Raw genomic sequence first — 26538 nt, 5'->3', positions numbered from 1 at the left:
GTGTGTTCTTCTCTCATGTTCCTGTTCCGGCGCAGTACTCTCCCAGCATGCTGACTGGTTACGGGGGAAGCCAATCACACCCCAATCCCGCCCATTCCAGGAACCTGTATTCACGTTGATAACTATTTTTTTTTTCCTTTCTTTTTCTTAGGGAAATTGTATAGAAGAAAAAAAAATGTTTAGTTTTCATATGAATGGACACTTTAAAAGCCAGCGAGGAAACTAATGGAGAAGAAAATGAATGCTTTAGTGTGCGTAACGTCGGTACCACTTGAGTATTAATTGTTATTAAAAATGATGATGATTAGAAGCACTTATACGTAAAAGAAGCAGGTTCCAGAAGGACTGTCGACACGCTCTTAGGACTGTGTGAAAGCAAACCCTCCCCTTGTTTGTGTAAACTGTGAACCGTGCCGAGGCAAGTGGAGAATGCTATTGTAGTTTTATATTCTTAAATGTATCACCAATTTTTATTTGAAAGTTTTTTATATATACATATATATTATAAATATGAAATTGTTGTAGAAAACACACTGGCACGTAGCAACAAAGCACATTTTTTTCTGTCAATTGTTATGCAGTTCCCCTTCTTGGCATATATTTTTTTTATTCTTACTTTTTATAGGTGGTTTGTGTGTATTACCTTACGGTATTATGTATATCTCACTGGTCTATATCTGAATAATAATCATTTCTCTTCAAAAAAAAACAAAAAAACAAAACCTAACTGAGTGCTACAAGAGTGTGTTTAGTGGTGCTTTCACAGCTGTAGTAAGTGTTTGGTCATCCTTGTGCTTTCACACAACATTCCAGGCGTGCCCGAATGCTTGTCTTCTTGGTCGGCGTTGGGCGCGGGAACGTAGACGGGAACTATCTTCATCGAGCGTCGGGCCGTTGTTTTCTAGCTGAGACGGGCTTACCCCCAAACGTCAGTGTTATTGTTTTAGTCCTAATTCACAAGCTTATACTACATCAAAACGCATAACTGGGGATGCTCCGATCGATCGGCCGCTGATCAGTATAGGCCGATTTCCGTAAAAAATTGCGTGATCAGTGTATGCCGATAAAGTGCCGGCAACGCCGGTCACCTGTGGCTAGCGCTACTGCAGCACGCAGCGACCCTTTCGTGCAGTGTAGTGTCTTGCCCTAACGACTTGGCCAGTGTCGTCCTCCCACTTTCCCGCGAAACAAAAGCAATCACGCCTGCCGTGTGGAACCAAACTGCTAACTATCGGGTGTAAAAAGCTTTAATACGGCATTTGAACAACAACACTTGACGGAGAGTATGGTGAGTTTTGGAGGCTCACGGCAGCTCACGTCAAACGAAAGCTAAGCCACGTGGCTTAGCCAGCGCGCACCCGTCAGACGGCTAAGCTAATAACCCGAAAAATAATTGAATTCATTGCATGAGAGCGGCCTTTCAAGTCAAATATGTTTTTATGTCTAAATTAAGGTGATTTTATGGTTCCTGTTTTCATATCATATCCCTAAAGAAGGCGGTGATTTCGACAAAGTATCATGTAGCCCAGGGGACTTTTTTTTCAACCTGGCAAAAAAAAAAACAAATCCCAAGAACGTTCCCGTGTGGACAGGGCTATGTGATCGGTATCGGCCAGTTTCACTCATGGGTGATTGGTACCGGTAACAGCAGCATAAAATCCTGATCGGAGCATCCCTAATTTTAAGCGATATAATGCTTCTTCTTCTTCCCAATGACAGTAAAAGTGTTGGGCTGATTCACTGGTTAGGTAGTAATAGTAATAATAATCTCTCAGGTGGATTTGAGGGACTTTATCTAGCTCAGGAAATCAAAGAATTTTTTCATATTCACACTTGTTCAGTGGAACCTTGGTTAGCGTTCGCCCCAGTTAGCATGTGTTTTTGGTTAACGTAGAAAATTTACGCCACAATTTTGCCTCGGTTTGCGTGCATTAACATGCAAAATGGTTTGCGTGTTGTCACGTTATTAATACATACTGCGCGAGTCCAACTCTGTTCTTAATGTATTTTTATCTACGTATTTCATTTCATCTTTATATATGTTAGATTTAATGTTTTTTTTTTTACTTTGTATATTTTTTATATATACATATTTATCAATCTATTTTTATCACAAAACGTCCCTCTTTGTTAGCATCCTATTAGCTAGCTAAACAAAATGGCAACCGGAAGCGGAAGTTACGTCGTCTGCCTATGATGTCACCAGCAGTTGACTCGAAAATGTGAACGCACACACGTTTTTGTACTTTTAGAATGATAGTTTTACGTACATAAACAATGTGAAATGCATCTACATGATGAATAAGAGGGAAAAATGAACATTTTAAGCTTACTTTTATGCTTACGCGATTGTTCCCAAAGACACGATGTGGCAGCAGGATCAACCATCACCACCTTCCTGTTTTCAATCACGTCGACAATCACATCTTCAATAAAGATAAAACTGACTTAAATGTTCTTTTATCCCTTTCATTTATCATTTATACGCATTTACAATTGTTTTATGCTTGTCAAACTATAAAAATGTGTTGTGTATTTACATTTTTGGCTCTCTGGAACAGATGAATTGGATTTATATGATTTCTTATCGGGGAATTTGATGTAACATCTGTTTCGGTTCGAGTTGGACCTTCTGGGATGAATTAATGACACTAACCAAGGTTCCACTGTACTCACCTTTTGTAAAAATAGTAAATAAATAAATCAATAAACTTTTGTCAGTGCAGTATAAGGATATGGAGGGCCCCAATGGCTGGGTTTTCCTTGGGCCCCCAAATGACTAAATAGCGTCATCTTTTAAGTAAAGTGCATTTTTGCTGGTTTAGTCTGCTTAGATGGTTCATTGGTGCTTTTAAACTCACTACTCTGACAGCAAAAATGCTAAAATAAAGAAATCTGACAGCAATCCCTCCTGTCTACTCTGTCGCCCACTGCCGACCAGTAAGAGAAGAGATGGAAGTCATGTGTTCTCAGGGCATTGACTCGATGGCAACTGGACTGTTCGGGTTGTCTTGGGCAGTCTTTGACTTTAAGACTGGACTGTTCTTGGTTGTTTTATGTAATCTTAGACTAAGACTGGACTGTTCTTGGTTGTTTTATGTAATCTTAGACTAAGACTGGACTGTTCTGGTTGTTTATGTAGTCTTAGGCTTTAAGACTGGACTGTTCTGGTTTCTTGGGTAGTCTTAAGACTCTAAGACTGGACTGTTCTGGTTTCATGGGTAGTCTTAAGACTGGACTGTTCTGGTTTCTTGGGTAGTCAGACTCTAAGACTGGACTTTTGGGTTGTCTTAGAGTCTTAAGACTGCACTGTTCTGGTTGTCTTAGGTTGTCCTAAGACTTTAAGACTGGACTGTTGTGGTTGTTTAGGTAGACTTAAGAGTCTAAGACTGGACTGTTTGGGTTGTCTTAGGACTTTAAGACTGGATTGTTATGGTTGGTGAGGTTTTCTTAAGAGTCTAAAACTGGATTGTTCTGGTTGTTTATACACTCTTAGACTTTAAGACTGGACTATTCGGGTTGTCTTAGGTAGTCTTACTAAGACTAGTGTCTAAGACTGGACTGTTCTGTTTGTTTACGTAGTCCTAGACTTTAAGACTGGACTGTTCTGGTTGCTTTGGTAGTCTGACCTGGATTGAGAATATCCACTGGTGTGGTTTGCTGTGACACATTTAGGCATGTTTTGAACTATGGATGTAAAAGCACCCGTACTGATCCGATGGAGAACCCAAAAAGAATTTATCCCATGCAACGGTAGGTACATAGCAATATGACTTGCTAACGGTGCGGCCCTGGCCTTACCGTAACCAGCAATAAATTAAAAAAAAGAAATAACCAATGTACATGTATAGCATTGGGTTTACAATGTTTTTGTGTATATGTTGGAGATTTCATTGAATCCCTCCCCATCCTTACTTGCTCACCTTGTTCTTTGAGTTTGTACTCTCAATGCTCCTTTTCAATGGCATCCTTTTACACTCAAGAGTCTAATATGAATAAAAAAGAACTAATAACATCAGTGTGTTTGCCAGTCACTCTACATCAAGTTGAAGAAGACAAAGAAATGTTTAATATAAACACGTGTCACCATCATGCACTTCAGAGGTGGAATAAATCACAAGTAAACTCTTCTTGGATATGCATAGATTCATAGGGATGGGCGTTCTACTTCATTTCATTCATAGACCACTCAATGAGGAATGTACTCAACCCCCGTTTCCATGTCAGTGTTTTCATGGGCAGACATGGATGGAGCTCAGTAAACTAGTTCAAACGGCGCCTCTGCTGGCTGCAGATAGTAGTGCACCCCCATGTGACGAATGCCCATCCCGAGCAGGACACAACAGTACACTTGCAATCTTCCAATCACAGTCTTTGCATGTTTTTCAACCGTAATAGGTCATATGACGTCACATTGGTGGCGCCCCCTGCGGGCTGTGGTCAGAATGAGACGTGCTAGCATACGTGTAATACTGATATCCTCAAAGTTTTATCATCAGCGGGTGTTTTGTGCAGCGCATTAAGCTGCGTGAGAAATTTCAAGTCAGCCCGACTCATGGGGTTTAGTAACAGCGGCACCTTGTGGTGTACTTGTCAGAAAAACAACATGGGGGTGGGGGGGCATGTTTTGACACATTTACACTAGAGATGCACAGTCTTTTTTTTTTTTCAAACCGATACCGATAACTTAATGCTTCTCAAGTCCGATATGCTACCGATCATTTTTTTATATCTACGTTTTAAAAATGTACATTTAAGTGTAGCTTGTGCACCCATGGAGGTAAGAAGGACTGGAACAAATTAGGATTTGACCAACTGTACCCGTTGATTAGTCCTAATCAAATATCATGACATGACTAGTACCACTTCACTACTACCAGGAGAACCAGAGTATGGAGCGGGAGGAGCCACCTGGCGTGGCCCAGCAAAGTGCACGGTATTCGGGCACGTGCTCCGAGCAGCCGGTGTGACGCCACGGAGGTCGGGAGGACCGGAGTATAGAGCGGGAGGAGCGCAGTATGGATAATCTTGCCTCATTGGAATATATTTTTTTTAATGATCGGTTATGGAAACAATTTTTAATGTTATCAGATTTACCAGTATGCCGTCATAATTCCCTCATATCGGCCTGATAGTTATCGTGCACCCCTCATTTCCACCCTTTAGTGTGCGAGTTCAGGAGTTTCACATTGACTATGATATACGTAGCATCCATCCATCATTCCATCTTCTACCGCTTATCCAAGGTCAAGTCATGGGGGAAGCAGCCTGAGCTCCCCGGCCACTTCGTCCAGCTCCTCCCGAGGCGTTCCCACACCAGCTGAGACACAGTCCCTCAGATGTGTCCTGGGTCTTCCTCGGGGCCTCCTACTGGTCGGACGTGCCCTGAAAACCTCCCCAGGGAGGCGTCCGGGAGGCATCCTGACCAGGTGCACAAGCCACCTCATCTGGCTCCTCTTAATGTGGAGGAGCAGCGTTTCTATGGAGAAAACTCATTTCGGCCGCTTGTACCCGCGACCTCCTTTCGGTCACTACCCAAAGCTCATGACCATAGGTGAGGATAAAAATTGAGAGCTTTGCCTTTCGGCTCAGCTCCGATGCAGAGTCCACATCACCGCAGACACCGCACCAATCCGCCTGCCGAGCTCACGTTCCAACCTTCCCTCGCTCGTGACCAAGACGCCAACGTACTTAAACTCCTCCACTTGTGGCAGGATCTCATCCCCGACCCGGAGATGGCATGCCACCCTTTTCCGGGCGAGTACGTAGTACATAGCAACAAGGGACAATTCAACCTAACATGGAAAAAAAATCATCCAAGCTGATGTCACATACCGTAGATACCCGCTTTATGAGCACTTGACACACTCCGAAAAATGTCTATATTTGATACACGGCTCACTCCTACCTCGACAAACCCTCCAGCTAGCTTGATGTTGCCGCTTTGCTAATTTTGGATCAACATTTGCAATAAAAGTGACTGTTTTAATGATTAGTTTGGATTCATTATGCCTCCTTGAACCTATGAAAGATTTATTAAAGTATTAAATGTACTCACCGTCTCATCTCATGAAATCTCAACACTTGACAAACAACAACAACAACAACAAAAATACATCATCAGTGAAGCATGAGGACATAAATGTAAAAATTGTGGGCTTTTTTTGAAATAGTAGTACATTTTGACATGTATTATCAGGTATTTATACATAATTAGGCCTGTCACGATAATCAATAAATAGAATGATTAGCGTCCTTGATAAATGTGCATGTGTGTTTCATGTTTGTCTCCCTTGACCACACTATAGAACCATATTGGTTCTATAGTGGAATGACTGGAGGGAGTGGGCCCTCCTGTCATTCAGACTCTTTGTGCTCCTACTGAGTGGATACAGAGCGCTAGCAGCAAGTTTATGCTAACATGAATGAAGGCACAGAAGCAATGGTTTCTATGGCGAACGCAACAACCACAGTGTGGGAATATTTCAGTTTTAAACAGAACGAACAAGGTGACCGACACGGACAGTTTTCTCAACTGGGGAAAAAACAACCAATTGAGGTGCCTCGGGCGGCGGAGCCTTCGTCCCGACAGTCAACGCTTACAGAGGTGTTTGGTTGGCAAAGTAAATATAAACAAAATGGTGCAAAGCTGTGTGCGCTCATAGTGTCACTCGCTACATTGCAAAAGAAATGCAACCATTCAATATGGTTCCATCCATCCGTTTTCTACTGCACTCATCCTCATTAGGGTTGCAGGGGTATGCTGGAGCCTGTCCCAGCTGACTTCGGGCGAGAGGCGGGGTACACCCTGGACTGGTGGCCAGCCAATGGCAGGGCACATATAGTCAAACAAGCATTCACACTCACATTCATACCTATGGACAATTTACGGTCACCAATTAACCTAACATGCATGTTTTTGGAATGTGGGAGGAAACCGGAGTACCCGGAGAAAACCCACACACAGGGAGAACATGCAAACTCCACACAAAGATGCCCAACGGCGATTCGAACCCAGATTGTCCAGATCTCCTGACTGTATGGCCAACATGCTAATTGGGCTAATTGATCTCCAACGTCTTTTACTGTCAACAGCTTGCAACTCAGCAAGCGTACAGGCACGGGTACACTCCACTAAATGTGAATTACACCACTCATGACAATTATGAATCAAAAAATGACGGTTGCAAAAAAATGTTGTTAATGATATTGAATATCGCCGATAATCTGTAGCACAATTATGGACCAGCGACATTTGTTATCGTGACAGGCCTATAAATGATTAGGTGTGGGGTGAATTCGATTTTCTGAGAGGAAAAACAGACAATTGTCCCAACAGCCGTGAATTTGCGGGGCTGTGAATGCTTCATGGCCAATGCGCGGGGAGCCCCTGCATTATTATTATTATTATTATTATTATTATTAGTGTGCAAATGTCCGATTTATTGTTTTACATTCACTGGCAAAGTTTCACAAGTAGAAAGTCTCCATTTCCGAACCTTTTTTTTTTCTCTCCAATTGTATCCTTTTAAAAAGATGGGCGAATCTCCCTGAACGTTCTGAACTCCTGTTTCCGATTCTCGTGCCACAAACTGAGCGAGCCTGCACCGATAGCGCCTCCGCTGGTTGCAGACGAGTACTGCTCTCTTTTGCCTGAAAACAAAACAATTGATGGCAACACAGCGTCTAGAAAATGTAGAGTTTGAACTTGCAGAGACTGTGAAAGTCCAACGTTCACACGGCACGCTCACATACACACACAGACAGCCAGTGGTAGCAAATAGAAGTGTGGTGCATAGAAGGTTAGCAGTAGTATAGAAAAAGGAAAGGACACACAAAGATTGTGCACATTTGGCGGTGAGGTTGTTGGTGATGATTCCTAAACCCTTCATCGGATCTTCACTTCTCTTTGGAGTTCTCTCCTCGTGTCTCCACGTCCCTGAAGACTTTCTTTTTTCAGCGTTTACCTCACGCCGTACCGTTGGCTCCGTTACTGGTGGCGGGGGCGGGGTTGAGCCAGGAGCCGTCCTCTTCCACGTCCGGCCGCACCACCAGGAGCATCTCTGCCACGTCCTGAGAGAGCTGCTCGCTGAGGAAAGCGCTGGGAGAGACGGCGGGAGAAGTTGGCGTCATGTGACCCGTGTGACAATCCCGTGCTCCCCCCCCCCGGCTTACCGTAGTTCTGCTTCACCCCCGATGCACACGGGGCTCTTCAGCTTGGAGTCCAGGTTGTAGTACTGCCCGTTGACTTGGCGGACGGCGAGCCAGTGCCGCCGCCGCAGAGGCAGCGAAACCATCCCCAGCGAGACACGAGAAGGAACGTTCAGGATGAAGCCCTGAACCTTGGAGATGCAAATGCTCTCAACCGCCCTGGAGGTTAAAAATATACTAGTCAAAGATCCTCTCTGTGACAGGAGTAACATGCTGTTTTAAAGGACTTCCGCCAAAAACACTAGTCAAAGATCCTCTATGTGACAAGAGGGCTCTGCTCTTTTTAAGGAACTACTGCAAAAACACTAGTCAAAGATCCTCTATGTGACAAGAGGGCTCTGCTCTTTTTAAGGAACTACTGCAAAAACACTAGTCAAAGATCCTCTATGTGACAGGAGCTCTCTGCGGCTTTTAAGAAACTACTACAAAAACACTTGTCAAAGATCCTCTATGGGACAAAAGTGGTCTGCTGTTTTTATGCATCTACTACAAAAACACTAGTCAAAGATCCTCTCTGTGACGGGATCACTCTGCCGTTTTTAATTATCTACCGCAAAAAATACACTAACCAAAGATCCTCTATGTGACAGAAGCGCTGTGCTCTTTTCAATGATCTACTGCACAAAAAGCGCGAGTCAAAGATGGTGATGTTGCACAGAGGTCCCACTGTGGTGGCCTCCTACCTGCGTTTGTCCCACCACACGGCCGCCAGCTCCCTGCTGTGCAGGGCGGCCATGATGACGTTGACGTCATAGTTTCCGGTGCCCAGCATGGATCTGTGAGGGTTGACCAAACACTGAGGGGCCAGCCTACACCAGTGGAAGAAGACAAGATGAGGATGTTTAGGAAGTGTTTCCGAGGAGGAGCACACAGTAGATTGCCGCTTTTCCACGGTGTCGCCATCCAGCAAACACTCACTGATACGCCCATAAAAATATGATATCTACAACACACGCCTCGCTCCTCCCCCTCCAATCCCTCCTGCTTGTGCGGTGCTCTTCCTTTTCCATTTTTGTGTGTCAACTTCACTCTTTGCTCTTTTTTCTCCCCATATTTCAACTTACTTCTTAAATCATCTTTTGTAAATGTTCTTCTCAAAATGTTACCACTTTATTCTCATATTATTGGAACTATTTCCCCTCACGTAATTTTCTAAACTTTACTTTGTTTTGTTTGTTTTTCATACTGTAGGATTACAACTTTGAAAAAAGACTTTTTTCTCTCTGTGCTACTGAAATGACTATTTTTCCTCCTTTTTCCTTCAGTTTATTCTCGTGAAATTGCAACTTTTTTTCCTTGTAAGAATAGGACTTTTTTCATATTTTTTCAACTTCTGCTGCTGTTTTTTTCTTTCATGTTCCTACTCTTTCAGCTGTCTTCTTGTACATTTTCGTGTCTTTATTCCCATCATATTTCCACTTGATTCTTGCAACACTGGAAAATGGACAATTGTATTGTATTTGTTGTTTTGTTTTGTTTTCATAACATCACGACTTAAAATGTCTTTAATATTTGAGCTTTAGCTGCTAAAATGACGTTATTTTCCTCATACTATTATGACTTTGTTCTTGTAAAATTCGTATTTTGACTTTATTCTCAAAAAATGACAGCTGTTTTTTCCATGTCTGCTGTTTTAAAAAAAATATATATATATATTTTCCAGCTATTTCAACATTCTTCTTGTCATTCTTCTCATAATAATGAATATATTCCCATAATATTTATTAGCTACTATATTTTTTCTTGAATATTTCAACTCTGTTCTGTTTAAATGAGTTGTCTTCATATAATAATATTTATTCTTCAAAATTGCAACATTTTTAGCATTTTTTTCCCCCTCCCATTTCTGTTTGTTTTTCCCATTTCCATTTTCCAACTATTTCAACTTTCTGCTTGTAATTTTTCTTCTTGTAATCATGACTTTATTCCCGTAATATTTTGACTTTGTTCCGATAATATTATAACTTTTTGTGCAAACAAATTTGACCAATGTCAACTTTATTTTGTTTTGTTTCTCACATTACAACTTTAGAAAAATAATATGTTTTTTTTTATTTCAACTCTATTAAAATTACTATTTTAGTTCATTAGTTTATTCTCGTAAACTTACGCATTTTTCTCAATAAAATGCAACATTTTTCTTCGTATTTTGACTTTATTCTCGTAAAATTACAGCTGTTTTCTCCATTTCTGCAGTTTTTTTAATTTTTCCAACTAATAATGACTTTAATTTAATTTTGCTAGCCTCTATATGTTGCCATGTGCGTGCATGTCTGTTTTCCTCGTCTCCGCCCTCCAAACAGGCAAGACGAGGGTTCAGCAGCTAGATGCTTCATAGAACAACAGCGAAGAGAGCGAGACCTACGCCAGCATACACACACAGCGAAAGAGCGAAGCATCGTGAGAAGCGATGCCAGGTAACGTTGTAGAAATTAAGAGGGTAAAAGATGCTTGTGAAGCCAAATGCCACAGCCCCCCGTGTGGGAAGATTAATGAGCAAGGTGAGCCCATCAACACGAGCGAGCCAGTACGCTGAATTTATTCGAGAGTGGCAGCAACATAAAAGGCAACAAAACGAACTTGCCCGCCGCCCCATCTGGGAAAAAAATACACATGGAGATGCAGACAGAGCCTTCATTCTGACAGTCAACACCCACTGAGACGTTTGGTGGCTAAAGTAAATACAAATTATCGTCGATAATAAATGTTATCGACAACATTTTCTTAGACCATTTTTTCATTCATTGTCCTGAGAGGTGTAATTCACATTTGAACCACTAGATGGTACTCAAGTATAGTTTCCCTGTGTGAGCCAGAAGTTGCCCATATGTACTGTATATTGTTGGCTGGGTTGCAAGCTGTTGACAGCAAAAGACGTTCCAGATCAACCACGTTGTTGTTCTTAATGTTTCACGGAAACATCACAATTATATGGCATAAAATTTATGCCATTTAACCGCATTGAATGGCTCTTTTGCAATGTAGCGAGCGACACCGTCTGTGAGCACGCACCATTTTGCACTGTTTTGTTTATATTTCATTTGCTGACCAAACGCCTCAGTAAGCGTTGACTGTTGGCACAAAAGCTCCGCTGCCTGAGGCGCCTCCATCATAGTTTTTTTCTGTCCCCGTGTCTGTCGTCTGTGTTCAGGCTGGGCAAGCAACACCCCAGAGAGGCGTCCACGCCCAAATCATTCATTTAATTACATTATTACCCACTTGATGTGATTTCTGCAGAAAAATCGCATATTATTTGGAAAAAATTGCCTATTTTTGGATAATTAAAAAAAACAACCGGACATGAATGCTGAATCCTGAATGTGCAAACAGATACCGACACCGCCTTGGTATCGATACCATTGATATTTAGATCGATTCAGCCACCCCCTAATTCACAATTTAGCGTTCATTCGGCGAGTTTGCTGACTTAGGGGGTATTCTGCATAAGTGGCTCAACCAACTCAGGCTTTGTGCGCAACAAAACCTCAATTCCCCAAACAAAGCTAAATGCTACTGCAACGGTGATTCTCAACTTACTTTGTCATTTCCGGTTCCTTGCTTTGTTTGCTTTGTGCTCAGTGCGCGTTTGACATCATACTATTGTACTTCCACAGAAAAATGAAGCGATACCAGCCAATCTATTTTGCACAACGTATGAGCAAGTCATTATTGTGGCGCGTTAGGAAGATTTCAAAAAGATGATCATTGCCTAAAAGCAAAACTGTCAGCGCCAATCGAGGGAGGACAACAACAGTCTTTTCATTTTTGAATGATGTCTGTATTGTTTTCACATTTTACTAATCTCAATAATGGAATGCGTGTGTGTGTTTTATTGAAAGCGAGGCTGAGTGTGCGCAGGGTTTTTTTTTTTTTTTACTGTGTCAGGATGAACACATACATCTACTGCCTGTGTACAATAAGACTACATAATAAAGACTTTTTTGACAGCTAGGTTGACTGATGTGCGCTTGAGACATGCTACACCTGGTGATGACCACTAGATGGCAGTGTTGACTTTGTGGCGACTTTTCTTTGTGACAACTTTTTCCTTTTTGCTAAAATAAAGTACATTAATCCCTTGTTTGTCGCGGTTCATTGGCTCCAGACCTACCTGTGATAAGTGAGTTTCCGCAAAGTAGGATTCCTTATTTATAAATGGAATATTTTTGTAGTTATGGCACAATTTTCCACCTTCTAAATATGCGTTTTAACGTTATTGGAGCCCTCTATAAATGAAATAACACCCCTACAGAAACCTTTACACTCCTATTACCCAATACAGTAGACATAATAAGAGAAAATAGGACATATAAGACATAGAAAACCTGTTTACCACCTTCTAAATACAGTTTTTAACATTATTAGAGCCTTCTAGACATGAAATAACACCCCTATAGTTGCCTTTACACTTCTATTACCCAATATAGTAGAGATAATAAGAGAAAATAGGACATATAAGACATAGAAAACTTGTTTACCACCTTCTAAATACAGTTTTTAACATTATTAGACCCCTCTAGACATGAAATAACACCCCTACAGTTGCCTTTACACTCCTTGTACCTAGGGCTGGGCTGTATAGCGATATTTTTTTAAATCTGTTGAGCACGTAAGGGCATTTAGATCAACAATACTATCTGCCCTAATGGCTGGATAGGACAAAAAAACAAATAAAGTATTTTATGGGCAGTTGATTGATGCCTCAGAGTGCTTATTACTCCAGCAAATATTGTAATATAAAAAGACTAACGGGCTGAGTACTCACACAAGGACCGCTGTGACATATACATCTGCTAACATTGGCCTAATTATTAATGTTTTTATTCACATTCCTGGTGCGTGGATCAAAAAGCGCGGAAATTTAGCGTATTCTCTTGGCTGAAAATCTATATCTCGTATGGATAATTTAATCAGGAAACGCTATTCCCTGGCTATAGCCACTCCCGTCGTAGTGCTGCCCAAATTATTCTTGTTCCAAAGTCCACCTGGTTCTCAAAAAATGGTGACGCCACCTCCGAATGCGCTTTCATAGCCGATTTTAAGCTCAAAGTCTGGACATAACCTGGTCAGCCTACTTTACCATGGTGATGCGGCTGCTTTAAAATAGAGCTCCCTTCGCGGAACAGGCAAGTCCGGCTTTCCGCTCAACACGGCTCGCTAACACACTAAACTTGCTTCGCAGAATACCCCCTTAGTCAAAACGGGCTTTTGTCACACTCTATCATACACACACTCAGCGATCATCAAAGTGTTGTGTATTGTATGTCACTATCGTGTGTTACCTCTTTTGTAGCCCTACCGTTTGCAGATGTCATCGGCCGTCTCCTTGGTGAACACCCGCTCCTGCAGCACGTTGTTGAGTGTGTGGATGGCGCACAGCTCCAAGCGTTGCTTTTCATGGAACACCACCTCTCCGTCGCTCATCCTAAAGTTTGCGTCAAAGCAGCACTGTTTGCGAGAAAAGCATCAGCGCCTAGTTTAGCTACAGCTAGCTGGCTTCAGCAAAACCACCGCTACGGCGACCCACTAGCTAGCAATAACAACGTCTGGAACCGCTTCGCCGATCACTCTAGAGAAGCGGCGACCGATTAACGGCCTGCGTTGCCGTTATTTGTCGTTGGCGAACAGCAAACGGGCTGCTGATGAAGCGATTATCGGCCAAACAAACAAGAAGCGTGATGAGTTTGACAGCTACATCCAGAAACCGGAAGTGCTTCTTTGTTGTTTTGTTGTTGTTTTGCTGCCACGCCCATTTTGAAACAATTCCAAGTGGCACTGAAAAAACGTTGCCTTATTATGTATTTACTGACTATATTTGTTGAAAAACGTGCAGAAATCAAATACTAACTTCAATACTGTTACAGGAACGGTTATGCGTGTTATCATTTTGGTGAGATGCGCTTTGGCCAGATTTTGACGCTGTCTTGGAGCGCCCTCTAGTGCTTAAGGTTTTTTTTAATGGGGAAATTTAACAGTTGTAAAGTCGATTAAAAAATAGGAATGAATTAATTGTTGAACGTTGATTCAGTTTTTCGTTAATTAACTTTCTTAATGTTGTGTTTAATTTTTGGCATAAACGTATATTCTATTTTATATTTTAACCCCTGCGATCTTGGATGTGTCTGATGCATGTTACTTTTTTATTCTTATTGGTTTTGTGACATTTTTGTCCAGGCTTATACATGGACACCATTTTTTCAAACTGACCAATAGCCGAAAAGCGTTAGTCACCATCAAGTATAATAAACCGAGCCAAGTGGCTGTTTGGGCTCCAGTTGATGACGCAACAAAACCTTCCATCGTGATTGGCTGAATTCAAACGACGCATCACGTTGAGAAGGAGCCGATTGGACCCAAATGGTGGGTTGACCGAGCAACATATTTTTGTTCCTGTGTCAAGGAAAAAGAAGAAAAGAGCTGAAGAAGTTCCCTCCAAAGATATATATCTATATACATATATTTTAACCACACATAAACGTCAAATTTCATCGTATAATCTAAAACCCGCTGCCTGAGAAGAAGACATTCTGAAGATGGTAAGACGGATGTCAGCTTTTGCTAGCTAGCGAGGCTATTAGCTTGTTTCGGTGTTTAGCCGTCGCCAAGCTTCGGGGGTTTTGCCCCATTGTTGTCAATTCACGGTCATAAATGATGTAATTGTAATGTTGTTATTTAGTTTAGTGTTAATATTGATAAGAAGATGTAGCGTAGACTAATAATTGCACACATTTGAATTGGGCTAGCGCGACCTTACGTGACGTCAAATTAAAACCCCATCTGATATTACTGTACTTGAATTTTCTTACTTAGTTTGTATTTTAAAAACAATCTTTGTGCTTTTTAAAAGTGAACATCTAGCATTGTAGCCATTTGTGTGCGGTAAAGTGTTTACTTCAAACAAGAACTAGTACTACTGTTGCTGCGGCTAAGTGATCACTTTTCCGAATCATTTTCTACTGATAAAGAATGTGGTCAACAACATCAGTGATTGTCGAATGCTGTTTTATTAACTCAAAACAAATTTCGTGATTTGCTTTCCTTTTGTTCGATTTGCCTGCATTTGCATTCGTTCTAGTGCGGTGGTTCTTCACGGAACCGTGCCTAGAAATATTCCTGGAAACTTTACATCCATTATTTATTATGAGAGGTATTATTGTCTCGTGTAAAAACGGAAAAAAAACCACCCTATATATCATTTTAACTAGAGATGCACGAAACCGTTCCCGGTAACTTTATGCTTCTCAAGACCGATATGGTACCATAACCAAGAATTTTTTTAATATGCTTTTTAAAATTAAATGTAGTTTGTGCACACCTGAAGGTAAGAAGGACTGGAACAAATCAGGATTTGATCAACTGTACCCGTTGATTAGTCCTAGTCTAATGTCATGACATTACATGACTACTGTCAGGAGAACCAGAGTATAGAGCGGGAGGAGCCACCTAGTGTGGCCCAGCAAGGTGCACTGTATTTGGGCACACACTCCGAGCAGCCGGTGCGACACCACGGAGGTCTCTGGCAAACGTTTTGCACTTTTGAAACACCACGGCGCTGACAATTCAGGTGGCTGTTAAAGTTTTTTGTGTGCTTCATGGGTTTTTTTCCCCTCATTGCAGAGCATTTGGTACAACGCCCTTCCTCTTAAAGTGAAGCTCAGGGAAAGTTGCGACAGGCCGTTAACGTCACAGGCAGGAGAAAAAAAGGAGTGCTTGATTTGCTCACCCGTGCAGTACGGGTAATCTCGCCTAGATTTTTTTAATGATTGGTTATCGGAGCAGTTTTTAATGTTATCGGATTTAACGGGATGACATCAAAATTCCCTCATATCGGCCTGTTAATTGTCATGCACCCCTAGTTTTAATGAAATATTGTTTTTGTGGGTTAAACGTTTTATTTATGTAAAATACATTTTTCTCGACTTCATTCGACTAATTCAGAGTAATACAGTGTTCCCTCGTTTAACGCGGGGGTTAGGTTCCAAAAAATACCAGTGTTAGGTAAAATCCGTGTAGTAGTTGATTTTTTTTTTTCTTGTTTTTTCATTCATTATATATTTTTTTGTTTACAAGATATGCTTTTTCATTTATTATGTTTTTTTTTGTTTGTTTACAGTGCATGCTTTTTCTTTTACAGGTTATGTTTTTTCATTTACAAGATATGTTTTTTTTTCATTTATTATGTATGTTTTAAGACGGTACAACCCCTCACCACACACTTTATACACTTTTCTCAGACATGAGAAAATATATCTACCAGTGTTCAAAATCATAGCAGTCCAATGCGATGAACCACATTAATCCAGGGTTTTAGGATCATTTTTAAGGATGAAGCCAGCACCTGTTGAACATGCATTTCTCCTTGAAAGCCTGGGGGAAATGGGTCGTTCAAGACGTTGTTCAGAAGAATATCGTACTCTGGTTAAAAAGTTGATTGGAGGAGGGAAAACCTATAAAGAGGTGCAAGACATGATAGGCTGTTCAGCTACTGTAAAATGACCTCTAATGCAATAGAATGGAGAGCAAAACCAGAGACATGTGGACTGATGAGAGTAAAATTGTTCTTTTCGGGTCCAAAGGGCCGCAGGCAGTTTGTGAGACGACCCCCAAAGTCTGAATTCAAGCCCCAGTACACAGTGAAGCATGGTGGTGCAAGCATCGTGATATGGGCACGTTTGTCCTACTGTGGTGTTGGGCCTATTTATTGCATACCAGGGATCTTGGATCAGTTTGCATATGTTAAAATACTTGAAGAGGTCCTGTTGCCTTGTGCTGAAGAGGACATGCCCTTGAAATGGGTGTTTCAACAAGACGATGACCTCAAACACAAGTAAACGAGTAAAGTCTTGGTTCCAAACCAACAAAATTAATGTCATGGACGGCCAGCCCAATCCCCGGAACTTAATCCAATCGAGAACTTGTGGGGTGACATCAAAAATGCTTAAAAATGCCTAAAACAATCACTTTTATATAGTATTACTATCTCATATATAGAATTACTGTATCTCATATTACATACGTATTACATCTTTACGCTCGTAAAATCACAACCTTTTTTGTGGAACATTACCACCGTATTTTTGTTCATAATGTTATGTTGTCTTTACTACTTTTTTCTCTTCATATTCCGACTTCATTCTGATAAGAAAACAGTTTTTCATGCAATACTTAGGTCTGTCAAGATAATCAATAAATCGATTGATCCAACGATTTAAAAAGAAAGAAAAGAAACCCGCATCTCATTTAGCCTCTTTGTGGAGGCGGAGCTACTGGTGAGTGTATGGAGTGCTAGCAGTTAGCCTCGTGAGGCACATGCGCTAACATGAATGAAGGCACATAAACGATGGTTTCTGAGGCGAGTGCCACAGCCGACAGCCCCAGTGTGGGAATATTTCGGTTTTAAACAGAATGAACAAGGTGAGCGCATGAACACTGATGGCCGACATGGAGAGTTTTCAACTGGGGAAAAAAACTACCGATGGATGTGCCTCAGACAGGCAGTGTCACTCGCTACATTGTAAAAGAAATGTAACTGTTCAACACGGTCGTATGGCATGTAATTGTGTTCTTTCCATGAAACATGAAGAACAACGTGGTTGATCTCGAACATCTTTTACTGTCAACAGCTTGCAACTCAGCCAACAACGTGCATACAGGCAACTTCTGTGTCAAGCTAATGTGGCTCACACAGGTCCACTATACTTGAGTACCATCTAGTGGTTCAAATGTGAATTACACCTCTCATGACAATAATGAATGGAAAATATCGATTATCGACGATAATTTGTAGCACAATTATCGACCAGCAAAATGTTTCAATATGTGTCAAATATGCTATTCCATAGACTTGCAGGTTGTGGTTTTAAACTTTTTATTGGCATAAAATAAAATGACAGTATCTTGTAATATTCTGACTTCATTTTCCTAATATTAGGATATTATTTTTGCCCCTAGAATTATGAGTAAATGTCGACTTTTGTGTGATGTTACTACTTTATTTTCATAAAATTAGACCTTTTTTTCTCATCATATTTCAATTATATTCTCATAATATGACAAAATACTTGTCAATTGCTGACTTTTTTTTGTATATTATCCCTGTATTTGCATGTTACAACTTTTATTCTCCTGATCTGAGTTCATTCAGTACTTTGTTTCACACTAAATTTAAAAGTTTTCTTGTAGAATTGCAACATTTTCTCTTAATACTCTTAACTTCATCCTAAAATGACAGCATTTTTGTAATGGGGAAATTATTGCTTTTTTTTTTTTTTTTGATCTCCTGAAAGCTGTCTGTGAACTTGTCCTCTGTCCCCCATCAGAACTCCAATGTGGAGAATCTGCCCCCTCATGTTCTTCGCTTGGTCTACAAAGAGGTTTCAGCTTTAGTGGCAGACCCACCAGAGGGTATCAAGATCTACCCCAGTGATGACGACATTACAGAACTGCACACAGCCATCGAAGGGCCAGGTAAGCCAGACAGTAGAGGTTATACTGGAGAACTTGTTTAACTCTGTCTATGTCCACTAAATCATCAAGTCCTGGTCCACCATGTTCTTACCCACTGCTCGTTGAGAAGCGCATACGTGCTTCCATGTCAGTCTGCCCAGTAAGACCAGAAAAAGTTGTTAGATTTCACATTTTTAAAAGACAATCTAGAGGTGTCTGAATATACTGACACTGATCCCTCCTGCTACGTCGCCGTCTTCTCTGACAGAGCGGGTGCCTGTGAGGTGTGTTAAGAAGCAGACTAACTTTATATTAATAGGAGCATAGTGGCCCCTAACTTAAAATTTTAGGAGCACACACGGACTTGCAAAGTAAATATTCCCATTTCCTCACATTTTTACTCTATTACTGATAAATACTTGAACAATAAACTGCATCCATCTTCTCTAAACACCCTGCTTCCGCCCCTAGCTTCTGGAAGGCCTCAGGTTGTTAAATGACACTTTAAAAAGGAATTTAGCATGTACCCCATCAACATGATAGCAATTGTAGCTTCCCCATGGGACAAAAACCAGCTCCGAACTAACTGCATTGTTCGTATTTTTTTTAAAGACAAAATGTCACTGTGGTTTTAAAAAGAAAAAAAAGGCCACATTCTTATGGCTTTTCAACCATATTGAATGGTTACATTTCTTTTGCAATGTAGCGAGTGACAGTGTCTGTGAGTGCGCACCGTTTTGTTTATATTAACTTTGCCGACCAAACGCCTCAGTAAGCGTTGGCTTTTTTTCCCCCCCAGCTGGGAAAACTGTAAAGCAGGGGTCACCAACGTGGTGCCCGCGGGCACCAGGTAGCCCCCCCACGACCACATAAGGTGCCCGCAAGCCTGCTTTTCATTCAGGTTTTCAGTTAATAATGAAAGAACAATAGAAAGAAATGCATTCTGAAATACAAAATGTGAGTTGTGGACACCAGCATTTTGTTCATGTTCTGGTAAAACAAGCATATTCGCTTTGTTTGGGTTTAAAATAAGCTCTGAAAATAAATGTTACAGAAATGAGTAGCTCTTGGCCATTTTCATTTTGTAAAAGTAGCTCTCACAAGGAAAAACATTGGTGACCCCTGCTCTAGAGGATGTTTGTTTTTTTCATGCGTGCATACAAGTCGGTCATGTTCCCCCGCTTCCTCGTCACTAATTTCAAACAAGTGTGACATATCGGTTTGTGTGTTCATGCGCTCACTTATTTCATTCTGTTTAAAAGCAAAATATTCCCACACTGCGGCTGTTGCGTTCGCCGTAGAAACGTCTGCGCCTTCATTCATGTTAGCATGCGCTTTCTCACAAACACTCTGTGTACACTCACTAGTAGCCCCGCCTCCAGGATGATCGAGACGAGATGAGGGTTCACTCTGTCCGTTCACGCCACTATAGAACCAGTGCACACAGGCAGATGTAGCGTGAACCTTCTTGTCGTCCAGCCTGTGTGGCACAGAGATACGAGCAGATGAAACACAGGCGCATACATGCACATGTCAGTTTATCGAGGCCGTCATAACTATCGACCTTTTTATTTTTAATCGTTCAATTAATAGATTTAGCGTGACAGGCCTGACTCTGCATTTTACAGACCATTTTTCGTTGTCACGATAATAACAGACAAAGGCGTCCCTTGTCAACTCGATACAGGACACATACTTTTATCTGGTCACACATGCGTGCGTAGATGGAAACATGTACTCGCAAAGTCTCAAATTTGTGACCATTAAGTTGACGCATGGACTTAAAGGAAAAGTGCACTGTTTTTTGGAATTTTTTCCCATCATCCACAATCCTTATATGAGACATTAACACACGTCTTTTTCTTTTCTGTGCGTTGTAAACATATAAAAATAGGTAAAAAGAGGCAGGTAATTAATGCATGTAATGGGACGCACCTATTCCGCCTGGGAATGTAAACATTTCTCTTGGAGATTAGTAAAGTATTTATCTAGAAAGGCGGCTGCTAAAACACAAAACACAGAAAAAGCTCCAACAAGGTTTTCTGGTTTTATATCCCTGCTGTGAGTATGTAGCAACAGGCACATTCATGATAACATGGAAGTGTTTTGATCCTTTGAAGCATTACTGGAACTTCCTTCCTGGGTGCATTGATTTCACATAGCAACCTAGAAAGGAACGCTACACCTAAAACACAGCAGCAGCAGTGGCGGCAGCTCCGATATGTAGCCATACCTTTCGCTAGTGGCCTGGGGCATTGCGAGCGAATGGTGGTGAAGCTAGCAGCTAGACGGTGAGGTGTCACTACGCCAGTAACGTAGTTCTTGGGCGTAACAATGTTAATAAACAATGTCGCTGTAGCTTGATTAATATGCAGGTCACATTATGTAAATAGAGCATTGTTGTTGACACTTTTGAGGTTTTTTCACGAGGCTTTATGGGCAGAGTAGGTGCGTCCCATTCTGTGCATTCGTAGCTGCTTCTGTTTACCTGTTTTTCTATCTCTAGAATGCCTATGTTCATGTCTTGCACAAGGATTGTGGATGATTGCAGTGTATGGGTTATGCGCTGCTTCATGCCCTGAATTTTTTATGCTTGGCAGAGGGAACCCCATTTGCTGGCGGCATTTTCCGAATGCGCTTGGTCCTGGGTAAGGACTTCCCCGCCATTCCACCAAAGGGGTACTTCCTGACCAAGATTTTCCACCCCAATGTCGGCCACAAAGGAGAGATCTGTGTCAATGTCCTGAAGAAAGACTGGAAGGCAGAGCTCGGCCTCAGACACGTCTTGCTGGTAAGATTGAGTCTTCATCCTCTGCTACCTGACCTGCCAACATGGACACATTTGTCATACTCCACACGCTTATGCTCACTACGTGTACGAACGGTTCTGGCTTGTAGAGGATCCTTGATGAGGATTTTTACAGTAGATACAGTCATGGAAAAAATGATTGGACCACCCTTGTTTCTTTAGTTTATTGATCCATTTTAACGCCTGCTACAACTAAAGGTACATTTGTTTGGACAAATATAATGATGCTAACAAATACAGCTCATAAGAGTTGAATTTAAGAGCTGATATCTAGCAGGTTTTCTTCATAATAACCAAAATCACTAAAGTTCTTACATGAATAGCTATAGCATTGTACTGCCAACAAATGTAACTCTTTTGAGCTATTTTTGTTGTCGTTATATTTGTCCAAATAGCCTTTAAAATGTACAAGAAAGTGAAGAAACAAGGGTGGTCTAATTGTTTTTTTGATGACTGTACATCAACACCACAGGGGCACTCCTGTCATAGAGAGGACCTTTGACTGGCGTTTTTGTAATAGGTTTTGAAGAACAGTAGAGCATCCCTGTCATGTAGAAGATCTTTGATTAGCATTATTGCGGTAGGTGCTGGAAAAAAGTCACGGCGCTACTGTCACATAGAGGATCTTTGACTAGTGTTCTTGCAGTGGATGCATTAAAACAGCAGAGCGCTCCTGTTGGTTTTAAAAAGAACAGAATGGTTCTGCCATTTACTTTTTGCTAGGGATGTCCCGATCTGATCTTTAGGATCAGGATCGGCTGCCGATCCGCTGTATTTTCAAGCTTGGATTAATATCAATTTCCGCCACGACATTGGGCCAATCCGGTTGCCGTATAACGTTCGTAACTCTGGACCACACTCCAACACGGTAGGTGCGGTAATGCGCCTCAAAGCTGGTTGCCACTCCACTTCCGCCACCCGCAAGAAGAAGAAAACACAACACCACCATGCAGACTTGTCCGAGCTTCACGTTGGACGTCGGATATTCGGCTCCATAGCTCCAGCGTTAGTTCCTCCTCACTGTGCCCGGACTGCTGTGTTATGGTGCGGGGATCTCGCACGGGACGTATCGCTCTATTGCCGCTGGTTGTTTATACTACGGACCGTCTATAAATTACTATTGCGTTGAAGAGAGTTTGTTTAAAAGATGTCATATATTGTAAATCACACCACAAATTTTTTGTCCAACCCTAAAAGTATTTTTCAGGCCCATTTTTTCCAATTTTATCTTTTATTGGATGTACTTTTATTGGATTAGGGACCTGACTCACAGAGGTTTGTTACAAAAGCCAAACAATGTTGTTGGTCATGCTGTGTAATAAAAAAGTAAATTCAGCAATACTTTTTTAATACTTTGAAGAGCTATTTTCATAACCATATTCTATTCCACAAATTCATGTTTGAAAAAGGATCGGTACCGGATCGGATCAGCAAGACAGTAATAATTGTGCCACCAATGGCAAAAAGTGTGGAGAAAGACTTGAAATGTTGAGTCTTTGTTACCAAATAGAATTTTACGTAAATGAGGTGAAATGTTCCCCTCGCAGACCATCAAGTGTCTTCTCATCCATCCCAACCCGGAGTCTGCGCTCAACGAGGAGGCCGGGCGCCTGCTCCTGGAGGACTACACCGAATACGAGGCCCGCGCTCGCCTGCTCACAGAAATCCACGCCATGTCGGCGGGGCCCGGCGGCTCCTCGGGGGCCACCCAGGACCACCAAGACGGCCCCCAGCCCAAGAAGCATGCGGGCGACCTCACGAAGAGAGCGGGCGCCGGCGCACCGGCTGTGCCGGCCGCTCTCGGGAACGGCGCCACCGTCAGTAGCAGCAGCTCCAGCAATAGCATGGCAGCCAAAAAGAAAGCTGATAAAAAGCGCGCATTGAAGCGACTTTAATGCTGCTGCAGCATTTTCTCTCTCTCTCTCTCTCTCTCTCTCTCTCTTTGTGTGTGTGTGTGTGTGTGTGTGTGTGTGTGTGTGTGTGTGTGTGTGTGTGTGTGTGTGTGTGTGTGTGTGTGTGTGTGTGTGTGCGCGTGTGCGTGCGCGCGTGTGCAAGAGTGTAAATACAGATATCAAAGTTGCTCCTTTTTGTTTTCCTTCTTTTCAAGCAAGCAAGCAGACTGTCCACTTTGTACCGTAGCGTTTGACTTGTTCAAGGTAAAGTCAGAATAAAAAGAATAAAATGATGAAAGCTGTCACTTTTTCCCATTTTAAGAAGAAAAATGGCATCGTCTTTTCACTGTAAGTCCACCCTGACTACTTTTTTCCTTTTAATACCACCACTTTATTCTCATATACAGTATATATATTGCTTTCAAATTCAGGTTATTTGTTCTAATCCTGCTTTTGTTCCCTCTTAAAGGTGCTGACTGTTATGGTGGGATAGTGCCTACTCTACCCTGCCCTGTTCCCGCCCAGGCACCACTGCTGATTGTGGATAGCATTCAGAGACGGCGTGCATGCTCCTTGTGTGCGTCACGCGCACAAGCAGTGAGTGAGCGACAGCGACACCCCCCTTTTCAGGCTGAACGACAACTTTCATTCATTTGAGCTCATAATTGTGAAGAAAACAAACTTTTCTGAAAGCACTTTTGGTAACTTATGCTTGCTGCTGGTGGAGGTCTTAGGTTTTTGGGGTGAACAAAATTGTATTTTTGTAATGAAAAAAGTACATTTAATTGAGTGGAAAAAGATATTTTTGTGGAGGGAAAAAAGTGTCATTTGGAGCCAAGTAGGGATATCACCTTTTTAATAGTCCACTTTTATTATGATATTCCAACTCAGTTTTCCTCAATTTTGACCTTTTTGTTGATAATAGGCCTGTCAAGATAATCAATTAATTGAATGATTTAAAAACCAAAAAAAACAGGTTGATAATTATGACGCCCTTGATAAATTGTATGTGTTTGTTTCATCTGCTCATGTCTCTGTGCCACACAGGCTGGATGACAAGAGGGTTCACACTGCATGTGTCTGTGTGCATTGGTTCTACAGTGGAATGAACGGAGGGAGTGGACCCTCATCGCATTCAGCCTGTTTGTGGAGGCGGGGCTACTAGTGAGTGGATACCGAGGGTTGAGCAGGGAGCTTGGTGAAGCAGCATACGCGAACATTAAGAAGGCGCCAAAGCGATGGTTTTTGAGGCGAATGCCACAGCCGACAGCCACAATGTGGGAACATTTAGGTTTTAAACAAAATGAATACGGTGAGCGCATGGACACAGACAACCGACAAGGACAGTTTTCTCGACTGGGGGGAAAACTACTGATGTTGTTAACAGTAACGCTCACGGAGGTCGGAAAATATAAACAAAACAGTGCAAAAAGTTGCGCTCTCACAACTAGTGTCACTGGCTACATTGTAAAACCATACAGGCAGCTTCTGTGTCAAGCTAATGTCTCGCACAGGTACTTCGCACACTACACTCCTGATCAAAATCTTAAGACCAGTTAAAAAATTGCTACCATTTGCATTTTGCACATATGGATCTTAATGAGGTTCTAAGCAGAGCTACAATATGCTAAAACAAGAAGGGGGAGTGAGACAAAAAGCATTTTGAAAAAGTAATTTATCGAAAACAACAATTAAACTGAAATTGGCTGTTTATCAGCTGATCAAAAGTTTAAGACCATCGATCAAAAAATAACAAAATGTTCTCAGTAGGACTCAGTAATGAGCAGCTCCACCGTTCTTGTTCATCACTTCAAAAATGGCTTTGGGCATGCTTGATGCGAGTGTTTCCAGGAGGCTAGTGGGAACATTGCTCCAAGTGGTGAAGATGGCTTCACCAAGGGCATCAACTGTCTGGAACTGATGGCCATTTTTATAAACTTCCCTTGCCATCCATCCCCAAATGTTCTCTATGGGATTGAAATGAGGGGAACATGCAGGATGGTCCAAAAGAGTGATGTTCTTCTCCCTGAAGAAGTCCTTGGTCAAGCGAGCATTGTGAACTGCAGCGTTGTCCTGTTGAAGAACCCAGCTGTTACCACACAGACGAGGTCCCTCAGTCATGAGGGATGCCCGCTGCAACATCTGCACGTAAGCGGCCGCCGTTTGACGACCCCGCACCACCTGAAGCTCCGGTGTTGAAATGAAAAAGCACCCCAGACCATGATGGACCCCCCCCCCCACTGTGCCGAGTAGAAAACATCTCAGGTGGGATCTCCTTGTCATGCCAGTAACGTTGGAAGCCATCTGGACCGCCAAGGTTACATTTTTTCTCATTAGAGAATAAAACTTTTTTCCACCTTTCAATGTCCCATGTTTGATGCTCCCTGGCAAAGTCTAAACGGGCAGTGTTGTGGTGTCTTTGAATTAGTTTTTTGTTTTTTAAAGGCTTTTCCCGCAGATGGCGTCTGATGGTTATTGCGCTGCAGTCGGCACCAGTAAGGGCCTTAATGTGGGTGGAAGACCACCCTGTGTCTTGATTGACAGCCAATCGGATCCTCCGGCTTTTTTGTGTCTAACACTTGACTTTTTTGTTCCATAATGCTCAGGATCTTTTAAAAAAATGTAGAATGACTGATGTACTGCTCCCAACCTCAGCAGCCATGGCACGCTGCGAGAGGCCTTGCTTATGCAGCTCCACAATCCCACCACGTTGGAAAAGAGAAAGCTTCTTAGCTTTACCATCAGGAGGGCATGACAGTGGGAATGCATGACAGAAAATTTACATTTTGAGCAGATTTTGGCTTTTATAGCCTGCGGTCTTAAACTTTTGATCAGCTGATAAACAAGCTATTTCACTTTTTTGTTTGTTTGTTTAAATTACAAGTTCCAAATGTTTTTTTGTCTCACTCGCCCTTCTTGTTTTTGCATATTGTAGCTCTACTTAAAACCATTAAGATAAAAAAGTGCAAAATGCAAATTCTAGCAATTTTTTAACTGGTTTTAAGATTTTGATCAGGAGTGTATACTTGAGTACCATCTAGTGGTTAAAATGTGCAGTGCAGTACATCTCTCATGGCAATTATTGAAAAAATAGTAAACTCTGAAATTCTATTGTAAATATGAATGATTAGTATTTCACATTCACATTTTCGACGTTTACAGGTAATCAAAGTAGTTGCT

At 41.8% G+C, this 26538-nt stretch overlaps 3 protein-coding genes across 9 annotated transcripts in view; 2 read left to right on the top strand and 1 right to left on the bottom strand.

Annotated features, from left to right (window-relative positions):
* Window positions 1-4015, top strand: part of ttyh1 (tweety family member 1) — a 42742-nt gene extending 38727 nt beyond the window's left edge. For all 6 annotated transcript variants that reach the window (XM_054781229.1, XM_054781232.1, XM_054781231.1 and 3 more), the window contains one exon: window positions 36-4015. In XM_054781229.1, the coding sequence (XP_054637204.1) occupies window positions 36-54 (19 nt within the window). In that variant the 3' untranslated portion in view covers window positions 55-4015. The remainder of the gene's footprint in view (window positions 1-35) is intronic.
* On the bottom strand, window positions 2048-15132 carry josd2 (Josephin domain containing 2). Of its 2 annotated transcripts, XR_008571987.1 has the most exons (5): window positions 13511-15132; window positions 8895-9020; window positions 8176-8370; window positions 7500-8101; window positions 2048-6083 (listed from the first exon to the last, which is right to left on the bottom strand). XR_008571987.1 is itself a non-coding variant. In XM_054781260.1 (4 exons), exons 1-4 carry the CDS (start codon window positions 13633-13635, stop codon window positions 7969-7971), a joined length of 579 nt encoding a protein of 192 aa, XP_054637235.1. In that variant the 5' UTR covers window positions 13636-15132; the 3' UTR covers window positions 2048-7968. The 2 variants fall into 2 exon arrangements, 1 of the variants encoding a protein (XP_054637235.1); XM_054781260.1 differs by having other exon boundaries at window positions 2048-8101.
* Window positions 14500-24927, top strand: ube2s (ubiquitin-conjugating enzyme E2S). Its single transcript, XM_054781259.1, has 4 exons — window positions 14500-14747; window positions 18531-18678; window positions 21258-21448; window positions 23014-24927. The coding sequence occupies exons 1-4, from the start codon at window positions 14745-14747 to the stop codon at window positions 23359-23361; spliced, it is 690 nt and encodes a 229-aa protein (XP_054637234.1). The 5' UTR covers window positions 14500-14744; the 3' UTR covers window positions 23362-24927.
* The last annotated feature ends 1611 nt before the right edge of the window (window positions 24928-26538 follow it).

This window comes from Dunckerocampus dactyliophorus, chromosome 7 (genome assembly GCF_027744805.1).
Source record: "Dunckerocampus dactyliophorus isolate RoL2022-P2 chromosome 7, RoL_Ddac_1.1, whole genome shotgun sequence".
Taxonomy (NCBI): domain Eukaryota; kingdom Metazoa; phylum Chordata; class Actinopteri; order Syngnathiformes; family Syngnathidae; genus Dunckerocampus; species Dunckerocampus dactyliophorus.
This window is presented reverse-complemented; position numbering and strand designations above follow the sequence as displayed.